This window comes from Scatophagus argus, chromosome 1, assembly GCF_020382885.2.
Source record: "Scatophagus argus isolate fScaArg1 chromosome 1, fScaArg1.pri, whole genome shotgun sequence".
Taxonomy (NCBI): Eukaryota; Metazoa; Chordata; class Actinopteri; family Scatophagidae; genus Scatophagus; species Scatophagus argus.
In genome coordinates, this window is record NC_058493.1 from 18,886,861 (window position 1) to 18,905,032 (window position 18,172).

The 18,172-nt window shown below is 41.2% G+C and overlaps 2 protein-coding genes across 10 annotated transcripts in view; one reads left to right on the forward strand and one right to left on the reverse strand.

The window, feature by feature from the left end:
• The window catches only part of mybpc3 (myosin binding protein C3), a 32,976-nt gene extending 24,777 nt beyond the window's left edge, over positions 1–8,199 (forward strand). For all 4 annotated transcript variants that reach the window (XM_046389216.1, XM_046389234.1, XM_046389225.1 and 1 more), the window contains 9 exons: positions 1,531–1,665; positions 2,314–2,481; positions 2,655–2,743; positions 2,885–3,080; positions 3,208–3,347; positions 4,611–4,770; positions 4,940–5,076; positions 6,142–6,328; positions 7,775–8,199. In XM_046389216.1, the coding sequence (XP_046245172.1) occupies positions 1,531–1,665; positions 2,314–2,481; positions 2,655–2,743; positions 2,885–3,080; positions 3,208–3,347; positions 4,611–4,770; positions 4,940–5,076; positions 6,142–6,328; positions 7,775–7,815 (1,253 nt within the window). In that variant the 3' untranslated portion in view covers positions 7,816–8,199. The remainder of the gene's footprint in view (positions 1–1,530; positions 1,666–2,313; positions 2,482–2,654; positions 2,744–2,884; positions 3,081–3,207; positions 3,348–4,610; positions 4,771–4,939; positions 5,077–6,141; positions 6,329–7,774) is intronic.
• A 1,761-nt stretch (positions 8,200–9,960) lies between these two features.
• The window catches only part of lgr4 (leucine-rich repeat containing G protein-coupled receptor 4), a 31,103-nt gene continuing 22,891 nt past the window's right edge, over positions 9,961–18,172 (reverse strand). For all 6 annotated transcript variants that reach the window (XM_046389281.1, XM_046389290.1, XM_046389255.1 and 3 more), the window contains 12 exons: positions 17,901–17,969; positions 17,482–17,553; positions 17,194–17,265; positions 17,008–17,076; positions 16,853–16,924; positions 16,503–16,568; positions 16,314–16,385; positions 16,148–16,219; positions 15,888–16,013; positions 15,210–15,307; positions 14,636–14,689; positions 9,961–14,488 (listed from right to left, as the gene is read on the reverse strand). In XM_046389281.1, the coding sequence (XP_046245237.1) occupies positions 13,080–14,488; positions 14,636–14,689; positions 15,210–15,307; positions 15,888–16,013; positions 16,148–16,219; positions 16,314–16,385; positions 16,503–16,568; positions 16,853–16,924; positions 17,008–17,076; positions 17,194–17,265; positions 17,482–17,553; positions 17,901–17,969 (2,251 nt within the window). In that variant the 3' untranslated portion in view covers positions 9,961–13,079. The remainder of the gene's footprint in view (positions 14,489–14,635; positions 14,690–15,209; positions 15,308–15,887; positions 16,014–16,147; positions 16,220–16,313; positions 16,386–16,502; positions 16,569–16,852; positions 16,925–17,007; positions 17,077–17,193; positions 17,266–17,481; positions 17,554–17,900; positions 17,970–18,172) is intronic.

The following is an 18,172-nucleotide window of genomic DNA, read 5'->3' on the forward strand; positions in this document are numbered from 1 at the left end:
ACAGGAAGGCTTGGGCCTTCTGTAATATTGCTTCATGTAATGTTGTGATATGGCTTTATGGTGTGCTTTTTTGCTTGAAAACAAGGCCTTTTAGTCTCTACCACTCAAATTGGTTGTGACACTTGGTGTCTGCTTTTGGCACTTCTGTTGTAGAAGCAATGCATGGGGAGAAGCTGTCGAACCAAAGTCTTTTAATGCAAATTTATCTCTGCAGGACAGAAAGTACGGCAGGCACTTAGACTTTAGCTCAGCTGTGAGCTCCAGGTCATTCAGACAGCTCATCTTTCCCGGGATGACATTATAACAACATACGACGCGCTAATAGACTGTTTTGATACCACAGCCACAAATATTTGATATCCTCAATATCAAGCTGTCTGTTAAATTATTTGCTGTATAAACTCATTTACGTCACTCTTAGTAAATCAAATGTAAACTTGCGTCGTTGTTTGATGTTAATGTAGATGTGTTTTACTGCACACCAGCTGCAGTTGATGGCACTTCCTCAACCACAAATGATACCAAATATTATGACCAACAACAGTATGTCACAACTGGACTTACAGTTATTGCAGATTTAAGAATGTGTGGACAGAAGCAGCCCAACGTGCTATCACAGCAGTTCATGAGTAAGGACACTTAGCCAACAGGATTTGTGTACGTGGACATGAATTCTCAGTTTTTATGTGCGAGTCAGTGCAGGTTAAAATGAAAAATTTGTGCCACGAATCCTAAAAGTCAAGTGTCAGTGTCAAGTGTGACTATTTGTTGAATTTCTGTGATACTGTGTTGTACAGCCACATATGCAAGCTTTTCACCCTCATTCACCTTTAAGTGGGTCAAAGACAAGTCAAATCATCCAAGCAAATACGTTAATAAGTAAAAGTTCAGAAAAATGTTCGAGCTGCTCATTTCACACTAAAACAACTTGATGCATTACATTACATTCGTTCATTTATTACAAGAGATAAATATTGTATTCATTAGTGCGTAACATTTAACACAATAGTCTGAAGAAGAACTATGCATGCACATCATTATTGTTTATAAACATCTTCCATTAAGTCTGCCTCATAGTGTATCACATCTAATATTTATAACTACGACAGATGAGATGCCAGGAATGCACTATTGAAGATGAAGATGAAGACGAGCAGACTGCCCCCCAGTTCATTAAGAACCTTTACTGGACAATTTAATCTGAAAGTCTGATCTAGTTGGATGAATTCAGTCTTTTAATGTTGGACCTTTGTCTCTGATTGTTGATGATGCTGTTTGGATGTGCTATTGTATGTCTGGCTGCACTCTACTGTTGTGTTTGTTGAGCCTCTCAGTCTCAGTCTCAGCTTCATGAAGTTACTGTATGTATGAAGTGAAACCTGCACTGTTTGTTCTCACAAAGCCTTGTTGGGTTCCATAATTTGTTAAATCAGGTTCATCCACTTGTGTGGTATTACATTAATAACTTATTTCTTTGATGCTCTAACTGACTAACAGAGCTCATTTATCTGTCCTCTGTCTCACTCTCAGCCCCTACGAGTGAGCCCATCGGGCTGTGCGTTGAAGACATCAGTGACACTTCCATCTCGCTGAAGTGGCGTCCGCCTGAGAGGATCGGATCAGCTGAACTTGAGGGTTATGAGGTTGAGTACTGCAAGGAGGGCAGTAAGTGCTGGAGCCATCCGCCTGCATGCTTTCGATAAAGAAGTTTTTTTATAGCATATATCATCATGGGTTAAATACACCAATCAGTTGACTGAAGATAACCAAAGCGACTGATCTCCAAACAGCCCACACAGTTACATTACCAGAAACAATTTACAGGAATTGTTAGGACAGCTTATATGGCACTTAACATAAAGGCACCCCACCTTGAGTCCCATTTTAATGCAATTGACTGGAGTCATCTACATCACAGCTCTTCTGAACCCCCCTATCTGAATAGTAATTGTCCTCATAAGTTGTTGTCTTTCCACCATAAACACCCATGAGCTGAATATATTCAGACAAAATAGACTGTCAAACTGGTCCACAGGAGGGCCGGTGTGGCTGCAGGTTTTTGTGCCAACCAACCAAGAGCACACCGTTTGACCAATCAACTGTCTGAAGACGGAGATCAGTTGATTAAATGAGTCAAGTCTGGTGTGTTGCTACTTGGTTGGAAAGAAAACCTGCAGCCACACCGGCCCTCCTGTGGACCAGTTTGACATGCCTGAAATAGAGGCTCAGATGAATGTCTGTCTGTATCTTTGACTTTGGTTTAATTTATAATAAAGTGAAAAAGTTCATTTCAACTTGCTGTGTGTTTCACAGCGGATGAATGGATACCAGCCACTGAGGGTCTGACTGAGAGGACATCACTGATCGTCAGAAACCTCACCACCGGAGACAAGCTGCAGTTCCGTGTGCGAGCCCTCAACATGGCAGGACCGAGTGCTCCCGCCACTCTGGCCCAGCCTGTGACCATCAGAGAGATAATGCGTGAGTGTTTGTATGATCTGACGACTCTGTGCTCCTGCTCCTTTAGTTTCAACATCCACATCGGGGCCTTAACGAAACTCGATATCTAATGTACCTTGTGTAACCTCATTTTTTAAACTCACTTCTTTCACTTCTACCTTCCAAACTCTTATTTTGTGCTATTTCTTTCACAGAGCGGCCAAAAATTTGGCTCCCAAGAAATCTCCGCCAGACTCTCATCAAGAAAGTTGGAGACACAGTCAACATTGTGATCCCATTCCAGGTGCGGCGTACATTAGGCTCGAAGCCGTGTAGTGACAGACTGACAAGGAGCAGTGTTTCCTTTAAAAATACATATTTTAAAAGCAATTTGTAAACTGACACACAGCATTTTGAACTTGTTTGTCTTTCTCTGGTCATGCAGGGTAAGCCCAGGCCACAGGTAACGTGGAGCAAAGATGGAGAGCCTCTAAGCTCCACATTCGCTAGCGTGAGGAACAGTGACGTGGACACAATCCTCTTCATCCGAAAGACAGAAAGAAAACACTCGGGGAAGTATGACCTTCAGGTGCAGATTGAGAACGTAGAAGACACAGCGAGCATCACACTGCAGGTCGTCGGTAAGCAAACGCACAGAAAGCTGAGTATCAACAGGAGGAAATACAATCTCAAGCATTCATCCTGGCATCGTCCTACCAGTGGCACTGGTTTTGCCTGAAGACAGACAAACATATTTCTCCTCTGTAGATCTCCCAGGGCCCCCTGAGGCTCTGAAGATCATGGATGTCTGGGGATTCAATGTGGCACTCGAGTGGAAGCCGCCGAAGGACAACGGTAACTGTGAAATAACTGGCTACACCATTCAGAAAGCTGACAAGAAGACGATGGTGAGACTCCACATTAGTGAAGCCCAGCAACAAAGCCTACATCTGTTTTTCTTATTGTTTTTATTATTACATTCAGATTAAGCTGAAAACAAGCTCTTTATGTTGATGTTAGGCAAATTAAAGTCACATCAGAGCAATCAGCCAGAAGTAAACCCTCTAAGAATTCATGTTCATGTGACATTAGAGGTCACCACAGATCGTTACAGTCTTTAAAACCTACCTGAATGCAATGCAGATAAATTAGTTTTCAGTTCAGTCTTTGTCCTGTGTCAGCACATTTTTCTCTTGTTGTGAGAAAAAAAGCATAATTACAGCTGCTATGTTGTTCCCTTTCTAGATGCATTTGGGTATTAGATGTATTCACACACACACACCATCTGAGTACCTTGAAACAATACCCATCCCCATCAAACTGAAAGTAATTTGAACTTGGCCCAACTCTGGTCTAGGGTCAGGTCTTAGTAGGAACTGAGTGGACTCCAGATGTCTTCAATGGTCACCACGTCATTATAGCTCATACCTTCTTGTGCACTGAAACTGATCCATCGCAGGCATTCAGTTATTATTAACATGAATAACTGTGTTGGGGCATGTGGGAGGATGAATACTGCTTGGTCACAGGGGAGGGGGGATATTTTAGCCTCCCTTGTGACACATATACTGTAATCAGCCACTGTTGAGCACATAGTCTCCTCTGTGGGCCAGGAGTGATGCATTCAGGGCCTGTTGGCCAGAGCTGCAACTGGCACCGGCCTCCACCTTGAGCTGCCAGGAACAATGTCGGTCAGGAATTTCCTAATCTGATCCTCGTAGCCTTGACCTGGGCCGGACTGTCTGTACAGTGACGCAGAGACATTGTTCTCCTGCCCTGCTCGGCTGATGGTTCATGTTTCACTGTAGTCATTAATAGATCAAATTAATTTCTCTTGAAACTCTTTATAGCAAGCTTAGGACTGATTATCACACTACCAGTAATAATACTAATGATCATGTGTTTAGTTTAAATACCCTATTGCATTCTTACACCAAAATAAATGAATTCAGACTACAGGCAATCACAAACCTCCTTCAGTTTCAGGTGGATTATTAAGGTATTTTTAAATCAAATCAGTAAAAACTACATCACCGTCACTGAACAATGAGTGAACAATGTTACTTGTTAACATTGTTAATTGTTACTTGAAGTCATTCATTATGTGTCCTTATGTGTTATGTGTCCTACAAAGTAAAACACTGAACCATCTTTGTGTGATTCATACAAAGGAGTGGTTTACAGTTTACGATCAGTACAGGCGGACCAACTGCGTTGTGTCTGACCTCATCATGGGGAATGAGTACGTCTTTAGAGTCTTTGCAATCAACCTGGTGGGCCCCAGTCAGGAGTCCTGCAACTCAAAGGACAGCGCTTACATCCAGAAAACAGGTGGGTTACAACTGCACATATACTGTACAATTAGTGCAAAGCTTATGATTCTGGTTTATATCCTGTAAATATAGATATTGTGATCTGAGCAATCGTTATAAATGGAGAAAACCTGAAAGGTAGAAAAATATACCAAAATATCCAACTATCTGTTTGTCTGTGTCCACAGGTATCACATATAAGCCACCCAACCACAAGGACCATGACTTCTCAGAGGCTCCCAAGTTCACACATCCGCTGGTGAACCGCTCTATCATAGCAGGATACAGCGCCACCCTCAGCTGCTCAGTCAGGGGCATACCAAAGGTCAGCAGGGTCATCACATGAAAATGTTTATGCAGAGACTTTTGTGATCAATTTCATTCAGGAAAAAGCAAAATCTTGGATGTGATCAATTGTCCACTGAATTCTGAAATGAAATAATGTAAAAATTGAAAGGGAGAAAATTCTGACCAAGCAATTCCCACTCACGGTCAACTTTCTAGCTTTCTCCAGAGATTAAATCTGTACCGCAGTAGCTGTTATGATTTCATTTTTGAGGCATTGATTGCCTAAAGAGTAAAGACGCGAATTTGTGACTTGAAGTCGTCGGTTTAGCTTCCCAGATTGGAGGGATAAAGCTAGGTGGGGAAAGTGGAAGAAAATAAGATTTGCCCTTCCCTCTTTATCAGCACAGGAGGTGTCCTTCAGCCCCGGTTGAGCTGCTCAGTGGCCAGCAGGTCGGACTGTCACAGTGATGAGAATGATAACACAAAAGACAGCTCCATAAGTAAATGGAGAAAAATGAAACAATTTCGAGAACTTTTTGGACTAAACAAGTGAAGAAAGTCCTTTCATGACTTTGGAAATATCAAAACAATCCAAGGTCAAGATCCCCTTACTGGCTTTTCCAGACATAGAATGCTAAATCAACAGAAATATACGCCTGTAACCCTCTACCACACACACACAGTCGGGTTTCCATTACTTTTGGGAACATTGGTTCAACTTACATTAATTTCCCGGGGGCTTAATTACCACCTAACCATAACAATGAACATTACTTGCCTAATCCTGGCCCTTACCTCAAGCTCAACCTTCAACCTTCAAGCAAATCCTCACCCTAATATTTAATGATTTACATCATGGGGACTTATGGGGACATTTTGTCCTTATAAGTAAGGTGACGAGGCCTCACAATGTGTCCGTGTCTATCTGCCCATCTCCTCATGCACACACTTGAGGATTCATAGAATGCAATAAACACCCTGTGCTCAGTGAAAGATCATCCACCTCATGAATCCATTGATCACTGTGTACTGATAGTCACAGTATTACAGACTGCGTAAAATATCACCTGACACACTGTAATACTTTGTCCTACCTCATTAGCCCAAGGTGACCTGGTACAAAAACAAGATGGACATCTCAAACGAAGCAAAGTACCGGATGCTCAGTAAGCAAGGTGTGCTGACGCTTGAGATCCGTAAACCCTGTCCGTTCGATGGCGGAGTGTACACGTGCAAAGCAGTCAACGACAGCGGAGAGGACACAGTGGAGTGCAAACTGGAGGTTCGCCGTAAGTATCCTGTTCGGTGGCACCGGGACAGAAACTCACGGCCTCTTTTTCATGACCCAAATGTCCTCGTTGACCTACCATTTTCTTCTCCTTCAATCCTTCAAATAAATATCAACCTGTTACAAAGAAAAACAAATTTTATTGTAGATTTGAGAATGTATAGTAAAAATGTCCAAGGGGTTAAATTAAAGTACTTAGTATTTTTAAAACACTTTATTTTACAGGTTTATTAGTTTCCAAGAAATTAACTGGAAAGAATATCTGTTTATGAGTATAGGAAAACAGGAGTCACCCTGAAAGAACAACAAAATTTGCAGTAAATCTAAAGAGATATTGTTTAAAATTTCAAAACAGTGTACGTGTGGTTTTCAACCACATCTCACGGCCTTCCGTATACAGCTGCTCAGTTGGTACTAATTATCTCAGGATCTCAGCCATCTGCTGAGAAAATGTGTCTGACAACAAGCAAACAAAAAATAATATGTGTTGTTCAGATTTTTTGCTGTTTTCATAGATAGATAGAGATTACTTATTTTTGAAACTTTCTACATATCTTGAAGTGTGTGCATACCTGTAGACAAATTTGACTTGTTTTCATGCCCCTCACCTTCTGTACCCTCACTAAGACTCCTGGGTGTACATTAGCAATTTACTGAATGCATAAATCAGGACTGTATGAACTGAACCCATAATCACTTCTGAGCTATAATCTCTGGTGATTATTATGAAATTACCTGTAAAATGAAATGCTGTCAAAAACTGATACTTCATCTTTTAAAAGATAAACAGCATACTTCACAGTTTTAGTAACTTAGTAACAACCAACATAAACACGAAAGCACATCATGTGGTTCAAATCATAAGCTTGACATTGTTCACATGTATTTATTAATTAATTCTAGATGTTTAAATAGATCTTAAAGGCGTGATCCATCTATTCTAAATGAGTGTCTCCACCCTCTTTTAATTCTCTCTGTTTAATGACAATGTTTTGTCCTGTCATGCTTCAAACCGACCTGTGATCCTGAGGTAAGAACCATCCCCACCCCACACTGTGATAAATGCTTTCCGAGGATTTGTCAAATCAACTCCGCTTAAAGGCAATTATCTAATGTAGATATAACCAATTCTTGCTCAACATTTCAACTAAAGATGTAATTTTTCAAGGGATCAAATTGAATCCTTCATTGTTGATGCTTTACTATTTTGATTTACCGTTCGCTCTCATAGCTCTAAAAACACTCCTGCTTAGCAACAGTCAAACAAAATAAGTGACTTGCTGGTGAACATAGTGGAGCATTTAGCAGATAAAGAACCAGATAATTTACCGAGGAGATGGTGAAGGCCAAAAACTATGTTTGGTAACATTGGTCAATATTGTGCTCACACCTTGTTTCTGCTAACCCAGAGTGGATTTAACTCCAGACTTATGTTCTTGGCTTGCAGCTCAAATTGCTAAAGAACAAAAGAAAGATGAAAAGAAGTAAGATGTTCGAGCTGTTGACTACAGAGAAGATTGATTTGTCTACAGCGACGTTGACTGTTTTGTTTCCTCAACTGCATTTAGTCCTCATTCTTTTCTGTTTTGTTTAGTACCACTGGATTACTGTACCGACTATGGCTCATGCTTGAGTTTGCTGTTCACTTATAGGAAAGTATTAGTATTTATGTGTTGTTATTATTATTAAGTAATAATTCATAGTTTGTCAGTCTATTCTACACTCACTCCCAAGACCACAGATGAATGGATAACAGTCAAAGACATTAATTAATTTCTGTCATCTTGGTTCTCATTTCAGCTGAATGGAATGGATTACAGTGTTTCAATTTGTGTGCATACAAAGGTCAATATAAATGCTTTAAAAACTCAAGTGAATGATTTTATTTGTTCATATTATCAAGTAACGGCCTCATGCTGTAGCCTACAGATCAAGACCAGTTCTTGAAATTGCCATCATGACAACTGTATCAGAAGTGGTATTCAGAAAATGTCCAAAGCACAGCAATGATACTCTGATACTTCAAGGGAATGGACAAAAGTTGTCAGGGGCTTAGTTTTATTGTAACAAAGCCTGACTAAAGCTGGAGGTGTGAGGCATGTGCCTAATGTGCACGCCACAGAGCGCTGTGTGTGTGCATGCGTGTGTGTGTGAAAGGCTGGAATAGCTGAGATGTCCTTTTACCGCTGAGGACAAGTGCGAGCGAAGTGGAACACATGGCGGGGTTCATCGAGTGGGAGCTGCTGTAACATCACTCAACAGTTGTTCCTTTGATGCCTCGAATGCAAATGTGCCCTCTCAACATACAGCTGGGAAGGATCCAGTGAGCCTTGTACATGTCAACAGGCCACTATTAACACACATGACGAATGTCTTCCAGCACTACCATTTTTGCAGGGTGTTTTGACACGGTGTTTCACCAAAATTCATAAATTACAAGAGGAAAGCACACGCTGTCCAAAGCTAAGCAGGACATATCAAATTTCATGTCTGTTTTTTTCATACAATCCCAGAGGCTATTTTTCACTCACCACCAAGTTACAGCTAACTACTCGAGTGACGGGAGCCAGCAGTGGTGGACAACATGACTTGTGGCTGGGGGTGAATGAAAACTACACTGAATGGCACAAAAGGTCTTATTCATGCTAACAGGGTTGGAAAAAACAACCCCCCCCCCCCCAAAAAAAAAGGTGTCAGTCTGTGCAACTTCAACCGAAAATTACAAGACTACAGTTAATAGCTCTGTGAGTGGTGGAAGAACAAGTGATCAGATGTTTTCTTGAATAAATGTTGCAATATGACAATGCAGTACTTATTTCGGAATAAGTATTAAATTACTGGACTGTAAATACTGATGCCACATTGTACTTAGTACACTTGCACTGTTATTTTCTGTAACTGAACACCAACGTGCTAACATGTTGACGTCAGACAGGTTTTGTTTTGTTTGAACCAAAGAGTTGAAACAGACAACGACTGAACCTCCAGTCAGTTCATTTTCCCAGAAGATTTTGTGTCTGGTGGCAGACAAAAGTGCACATGGAAAGCGAGGTTTTTAGGGAAGCGATCTAAATAGTGATATATCATCATTTTAATGGTCATTATATTCCGCACTTAACATTTCCGTCAAGATACGTTCAGGCAGACTTGTCTACTTTCAGTCTGTTCTTTCAGTTTATCCTGAGGGGAACACGAATGTGTGTGTCAAATTTCACGGCAACCCCTCCATAATTTCTCTTCAGTGGCAGGACTACTTGATTGTTCTCAGTTTGGAGTATAAGTTTGGCAAGAAGAATAATAAGTCGAGACTAAGTTCCAATGGGTATTCCAGCAGCGTGTAAGGAAAACAACGTAGGGATTTAAAAGATAAAGAATAAACTTGTGTTCCTATGAGGCTATTGTGTAGCCTGCCAGATGGATGAGTTCAATGAGAAACTCTTCTGGACTCTTGTAGGACTCAAAATTTTCTGACACATTTGCAGTGACAGTGTGTTATCTTCAGGGCCAAAAATCAATCAATGCAGTGACTTAAAACTGGCAAAGCTGCATTGGCAAAACAGGTGAGATATGAAAACATGCTTTAACAAAGCAAAGAGTGCAATAATTTCAGATGTATGATGAAGACAAAGATAGTTGATGAAAACAATGGTCACTGCTGTGCTTTAATTTTAACATAAATGTAAATAAAAATATTACTGTGTTCTTTCAATTTTATTCATTCACAATTTATGGAATTATTTTCCTACTCGAATAGAATAAAACAACTTGGGAGATCTCACATGAAAAACTACAAATAAGATTTAATTTCAAATGAAATTAGGTGAAATTTTTCATAATCTGTATTATTCTGCCAGTTTGTATCTATAAAAGATAAAACAAACAAACAAAAAAAAACAGTTTATAGTTTGGTTAAAAAAAAAAAAATCACAGTATACAGTACAAAGATTCCTCCCACAATTTGCACTTATCTAAAATGATGTAGAACCATGTGTGTCAACATAAATCCAGGAAGGCAACCAAAGATCAACAGCAAATGAAAACAGACTTTTCTTTTACAAAGCACTGCTGGTAGCCACTACAGTCGAGGAGGTAGCTTTCTTAGTTAGCATCCCATTTTTGATTACTTGTTTTCTTTTCAAATAATTTATATACAAATACAAAAACCAATAAGCAAACTACTAAAACAGTTGCAAATCTCCACCAGATGGAACATCAGACATCTCAAACAATCAATGGACATTTTGTTTGGTGCAACAACCAACACACCTAGTCGAGACAATGCCAACATGAAAACATGAAAATAAAACGCAAAGATTAAAATGGTGCATTACAACAACACAAGAATGTCTTGCTGGTGGAAGAAAACACTTCTCTACATTGCCTAAATTCCTGAGCGCTCACATGACGAGCACTTGTGGATACATGCTCTAAGGGTGTATCCACCTTAATGTGTACAGTCACGCTCCAGCACACCAAACAATCAGTCAATCCCTGGTCACACACACTCAGCCTCACTCAGGTCACCTATCAGGGCGAGAAGACATCTATGTTGACATACTTTACAAAATAAAAATGCTCTTTTGATTACCTGTACAATGAAACTGGAAATGAACATACAGTAAGTATTAGAGGCAGTGAATTAGCTTTAAGATAATTCCTCTTATCTTCAACATAGACCTTGTTTTCCTACTTTTGTACCGTCATGCGTACTTATTCTGGTTGAATTGTTGACACATTACCTCAACAGGTACACAGACTGCACACGTGCATGCAAACCCGCCCCCCACCCCCTCAAAAAAAAAAAAAAAAAAATCCTTCTAAACACACTGCAGATACTTGTCTTTAAATATCTGTGGCTGAATAATGATCACCCACATTTCAATTATAATGGTCCATTTCATATTTTTTGGCACCGCTTATTCACTTTCTTGTTGACTCAGCTGGCTGCCAGTCTTGTACTGCGTTCACATCATGTTGGAAGAAGTGGAAGAGTGGGATTACATTCACGTGTTTAACTTGGACGGTATTCATGTGTTTAACTTGTTGTTGACAAGCCAAATTAAGTTTAATGGTAAGTTTTGAATCAGCCAGAAATGCACATCAGCAAACATCCTTCTCACAGAGTTCAACTAGGGATGCAGTTGAGTTTGATTTGATTGATGCTTGTTGGTCACCAAACTACAATTATGTTTCTATTATTCTTAGTATTTTTGCAGTAATTATAGTAATTATAACTACAGTTATTATCTACAATGTGTAGGGTTAGAGAAGAATGCTAATTGAATGCTAATGCTATACAGTCGAGAGCCAGTTAGCTTAGCTTAGCATAAAATCTGTAAACAGGGGAAACGGCTCATTTTACGTCTGAAGGCAACATAATCTGTCACCCATTTGAAGCTCTCTGATCGACACCTAATATCCTGTTTGTTTAATTCCTCAGTTTTTTAATAGACTAAACAGGCCAGCCGTTCTCTCTTGTTCCAGTTTTTATGCTAAGCTAAGGTAACCAGCTGCAAGCTGTAGATTCATATTTAGCATAAAGAAATGTGATTAGTGCTGCTGATCTTCTCACCTTACTGTCAGCAAGACAGCGAATAAGCATATTTCCCAAAATGCTGGGTTAAAAACAGTTACCTCAGCTATCAGATATTCACGGTTTTATGTTGCTTGGGTTTGATAGGTCTCTTAGCCCAGTGACAAATACAATATGTAGCTTTGCAGTTAAGAAAAAAATTGATCCAAGTCAAACAGCATGATGGCAAAAACTCAGAAAATTAGGCCCAGGTTTAAATATAACTGGAATTACCTTTCAGACTAATGAAAATATTGACCTAAATGGCTAAGTTCCCTGTGAAGAATGAAACAGAGAAGTGTTTTAGTGAATGCTTGGATTATAAAGTATCATTCAAAGACCAAAGTTCATTCACCTGCAATCATCTCCACCCAGACACTCCTGCTACTCAAACAATAAATAACATCTTTCATCACCACCAGGCATGGCTGTTGCTAAAACAGTGATATCTGCAACTTTTATCACATTCTTAGTCTTAGTAACTTAAAGCAAATAAACGTTTATTACAGACTGGCGATTACTTATACCATTCTCACACTGACATACTACGATCACAGGCAGGTAGAGCAGAAGTTGTTGCTGGCATTACATTATTCCCTTCACGTGGATAAAGACCACCTGAAAGTTACATTCACACAGAAAAGTCTAGGATGATTATTACATTTGCTACATTTATGTAAAAAAAGAAAAAAAAAATCAATGTATAAAATCAACAGTTGCTGTGGAGAAGCTTTACAAAAAGGTGAAGATGTATAACAATTAAAAGTGAAAAAGCTTATAAGTACAGGTGAAAAAAAAAATAAATCACAAAATCTTTGACACGTACGCTGAGGCTTGCAACATCGTGATATCCAATCAAAAGCAAGAGGCAGGCACTGGTGGTGAGATTTTCCTTTCCTGTGAGATCCTTTGTCGACCGGATTGTGACATGACATGCTCAGTTCAGCTCATTTGGAATCTGTCTTTGAGTTCAAATAGCATACCAAGTTCCCTTTAAATGATTGGTTGCATCTCTGTTTACACAATAATTATAAACATAAGTGCTTGCTGAACAGTCTTGTAGCAGGGTAATTGGGCACATTTTGTTGTTTGATATAAAAATGTTTACATGTTCTCGTAGCATCTAAATTCACATGACAGAGATCTGTGCACACAGACATCCTGGCGCTCTGAAATCTCCTTAGTCCTTGACTCGAGGTATGTTGTATGAGTAGTGTACCAGGGGAAGACCTTTGCTCTGACAAAAGCAGGCTCTGCCGCAGGCCTGAACCTGGTCCGAGCTGTCTGACACAAACGAGTCCCCCTCATCTGCGTACTCAGACTGAGCGGAGGGTGTGCCGCTGTCTGCCCAAAACCCCTCGGCGCGCTGGCACACTGCAGCTCCCGCCAGGAGGGTGGGACAGCTGTGAGACTTCACCAAGTGTCTACAGACTGTGGAGGATGAGGGAGAAGAGCAGGTCCTGGCATGCAGCGCTGCCTCGCACTGTTCGCATACAACTGTCTCTCCACAAAGCTGCGAGTAAACCCCACAGTCAAAGCCCAAGTGGGTGGAGGAGCCTCCATCTGTTAGCTCCGACCCACCGCCACCATCGTCTCCATGACTTTCGGCACCAGCCTTCACCTCTCTGCTCAAATCTCCGCAGCCGCGCAGTCTCAGCCAGTCCTCCCTGAAAGCTGGACTAAAGAACACGTACAGCACTGGGTTCAGGCATGCAGGCAGTGGGAAGAAAATGAGGGTGACAGACTTGGCAATCTCTGGGCCGCCAGCTGAGGAGCCTGTTAAGAGAGGGGCAAAGGAGAAAGCTGCCACAGGACAGAAGAAGATACAGTTGGTGAAGATGAGCCAGGCTACGTGTCTCAGGGCGCCGGTCTGCTCTGGATCTGCCAGCTCAACTCTGCCCAGCTGGCAGTACAGCTGGGTGTACACAGCTGCAGTGAAAAGGTAAGCCAGCGCGTTGAGCAGCACCAGAACGACTGTAACACTCAGAGCTGGGCTTTCACCACCAGCGAAGGGCAGGCACAGGGGAGACGTCGACTGGTTGTTGGAGGTCAGGAGAGGCAAGCAGGCTGCAGCAGCAGCAAGCAGCCCCAACAGTCCTGCAGCCAGGCTGAAGCGTCGATCTCCTCTCCAGCATCCTCGACGGCTGCCGCCATTCCTCCTGGGCGACATCATCACCTTCCCGAGAATCGTCCGCACGGCCACGCTGCGTTCCACGGCTGCCAGTGAGAGCAACAAGATGGCCCATTCTGACGAGAAGACGGCCAGAGCTCCTGTGATCTGACAGCCAGGCCCCATCTCCCACCACACGCCAAAGTCGGCGAAGGAGCCCCAGGTAGCAACGTCAAGCACGGTCAGCACGCCAACATACAGGCCTGTGAGCAGGTTGGCCAGGGCCAGAAGCCCCATTAGCAGCCTGGCTGGAGACAGCGACGGGGTGAGGGAGTGAGAATGGCCTGCCGCTCGCTGTGTGGGGGAGAAGGTGGCCACCAGCACCAGGCTGTTAAACACCAGGGACACCAGGCAGATGAACCAGACGGTCAGACGAATCATCCAGTTACCCAGCAGATGCTCGCAGGGCTTAAACGCTCCTGAAGACAGAAACGTGGTGATCCAAAAGTTAACACTTAACTTAGCAATTTACTTTTCAGATTATTTCAAAGCGTAATCAACATCGACTGGTAATTTAAACACACGGACATATCAGGCAAAGATGTAACAAGCTGTTTAATGCTTACCAGGTGAAGGAGAACAATGCATAATCATCGAAATTCTTTCCACATCCTCTCCGCCTAAAGTAAAAAAATGAACATGAATAGTTTGACTTTCCAAATGGTTTTTCTGCTAGATACAGAAAATCTTTTAAGTTAATTATTACAGACTTAACTGTCCTAGAAAATATCAAAAATTTCCTGTTACTATGCCATGGTGTTAAATTGAAATATTATTTAAATCCTATATACACTAATTTATATACCATAAAAACACATATAGTAAAGACAAGTTTATTACTATTTGGAGTAATTAACAGATAGTAAATTATTTTTTTTTCTATATACTACATCTGAATTTGTCTTATATCACAAAAATTAGCCCATGTACACAAACAGGCACACAGAAGAAAAACATTGCTTTTATAGAGACTTTTAGTTTTCTACTTTTGCAATGCATTTTTGAGGGGCTTGAAAAATTGGCACATGAGTCAGAACTGGCAAAAATGGCCCATCTGATGCTTTCTGCAGCTTTAATTTTAAAAGTTTGTTTAAAACATAAGCTGTTCCAAGGAAAAACCTCTGGCTGACGTCTCCCCACCTGCAGATTTCTTGAAGTCATTTTCCTCTGCAGAACTCGCAGCTGAATCACATCCGACAAATGCACAGCACTGGTACGCATAAGGGACAGAGATGGACCTACAAACAAACAAACAATCATTTAGAAAGGCTGTGAACATCCTGCTGAGGCTCTGTGTTGATAATAATACAGATGGTCTAGTATCTTAATACCATACTGGGAAAAGTATAAATAATGTGTTTGTCTGCAAATATTTGGCCCTAATATTTGGATGTTTCCATAGTGTGTCTACAATTGTGGAGAAAACAGATTCAGCTGGCTTTCTCATTAAACGTACGAGTAGGAGGTGGAGTTAGTTTCTGTTTTTCTGTCAGTCTGTCACACGTGTAATCACAGCAGATGGAGAAATATCCAAAGATAGATATATTTTGTCCACTTTGTGTTCTCAAACTGCATTTGTGGTAATGACAGTGTATTTTAGATGCAAAAACAATGCGGGCTCACTTTTATCAAGTAAATCAAGTGAAAAATATTGTTATGAATTTATATAAAACATGATGAGACACAACCAAAACATACACGAAAAATCTTCAAGTGTCAGCGACCAGAGAAACCAACTGGTGTTACACTTTTCCGCCCTCTCTCCTCAACAATTCAGATGTCCGTTTTCCACAGGACACCACAGAAGTTCTTTCTCACCTGAGTTTGGGCAGGTTTTTTGCATTCAGCACATTTTTCATCTGTGGGTTCCCTGAGAGTTTCAACTGACTGAGCGCGCTCAGTCCAGCCGTTGGGATCGCAGTCAGAGAGTTCATACTCAGGTCTCTGCAAACCGTCATGACACACAAGCAATTAAATTCTGTTACACTGCACACGTCAAACCAAGCAGTGGTGTGTAACTGGAGTTCTGTACACATTACGATGAAAAGGTGGTAAAATGACCCACGGGTCATACTCACAGGTTGGTGAGTGCAGTGAGGGTGAGGAAAGCGTCTCTGTGGATAATTCGGATTTCATTTCTACTCAGGTCTCTGTGTAAAATAACAAAGCAATGAGCTCACAATCCAGTGTTTGTTTTTACGGCATCCAGTGTGTGTCTGAGTGTGTGTGACTGAGAGGACTTACAGTAAACGGAGAGCAGAGAGACCTTGGAAAGTGTCCCTGTCAATTTGCTGGATACGGTTGTGCTGAAAGCTTCTATAGATTGAAAGAATTTAACAGAGTATTCCATTATCACGTTATTACATTCCAATCTTTTAGGATCTACCACGCTTGTCTGAAATGATTTTTGACTTCTGCTTGTTGAATACTCACATCTCCTGCAGTCGGACGCAGCCCTGGAGGGCTGGTAGCTCCTTGATCTCATTGTAGGACAGGTCTCTGATGGAGGAAAAGGAAAAAAACAGTTAGGCAGCTGGGACGATTTAAAATGAAATTACAACTGGTTTATAAACAATTTACATATACCTCCATGTGTGCATTTTTCTAAAGAACCACATTCTGTCGGTAAAAATGTTAAAACCACATATTACCTATCAGGCTGTACTGAACCACCAAGTTTCTAATGGTTTGAAATCTTCAGAAAGTGTTATTATTCGCAGAAGATTAATTACACAAGTGTGTTAAGCACTGCTGCGGGGCACAGGAAAGGAACATTCTCTTACAGCGTCCGAAGCAACTTGAGATCCTCACAAAGATCAGCGGGGATGGACGATATCTTGGTTCCTGACAGGGTCCTGGAAGTGACAAAGCAAATCAGTCACCTGAGACACACACAAAAGAACAAGCAGGAACAGATGCTGCATCCAAGTTCACTCACAGACTCTCAAGGTTATTCGTCCACGTAAGGATGGGGAAGTCCTGCATCATGCTGGCCCCTCGCAACATGCTGAAACACACACGGTCACAGATAGTAAAATCATAGTAATCAAATCATGAGTTAGCATGGATGAAACAATGACCCCTCAAAACAGGGCCAGGAGTCATGTCTGATGGCGAGACTTACAGGGAGTGCAGGTCAGACAGATTCTGGAAAGCTGAAGCACCCACAAAGGATAGGGGGTTGTCATAAAGATGTCTGGAAGGACAGAAGGGAAGAGTTCAAAGTAAAATAGTTTACTATGCAAGAATGGCACCATCTTCTGGACATTCATCTACTGAAGCCTCACACTCCTGTGCCATAAAAACGCATGAATCCTTCTCAGAAAGTTTGCTGTACAATACGCATCGTCATCAGCGTGACATGTCTGCTCCTAAGCAGTGTCAGTGAACCTGAGGGGGAGTGTGAACTTACATGGTTCGGAGCAGGGGGTTGTTATGGAAGGCCCCTTCAGGTATGGAAGCAATATCGTTGCTGTGAAACCCCCTGCAGGAACAATGTCAAGGAGAGAGCGTAAAGACTCTTCGCTCAATGTCAAACACATGCAAAACTATAAGATCAAAAATATGAAAAGCACTGATACTGATACACTGACTAAGAAAACCACGAAATAAGACTGATAAGGTTGCAGCCCTCAAAATTAAAGCACAAAAGATTTCAGCCAAGTTATTTCTATTTAATCATCACTTCCACCATACAAGTCAGATAAATAACCTCTGAAGATTTGCATTTTAACAACAGGCAGGTTATGAGCTCCGGTTTCCCTCCTACCCTACTTTAGTGTCTGTAAGAACAGTTTCCCACTTGGAGTAGTAACAGGATAATATACTCACAGTTCCTTGAGTTTGGGCAGGGTCTCTATCGCTTTAGGAAAAACCATCAGATTGTTGAAGTTAAGATCTCTAGGATGAGAAGGAGAGACAGGAAGTCAGCCCTGTATTCCTTGGATCAGAACAGAACAAATCGTCCTCTTAAAGCCCACTAATTAAAGCTACATCAACAAAATGCCTACAATTAAAAATTGATAATAGCTCAGTTAACTGACTCTTTCCATGGCTGCTGCCAGCACACCCATTTTCTCACACTAATTACTAATAATTAGGAT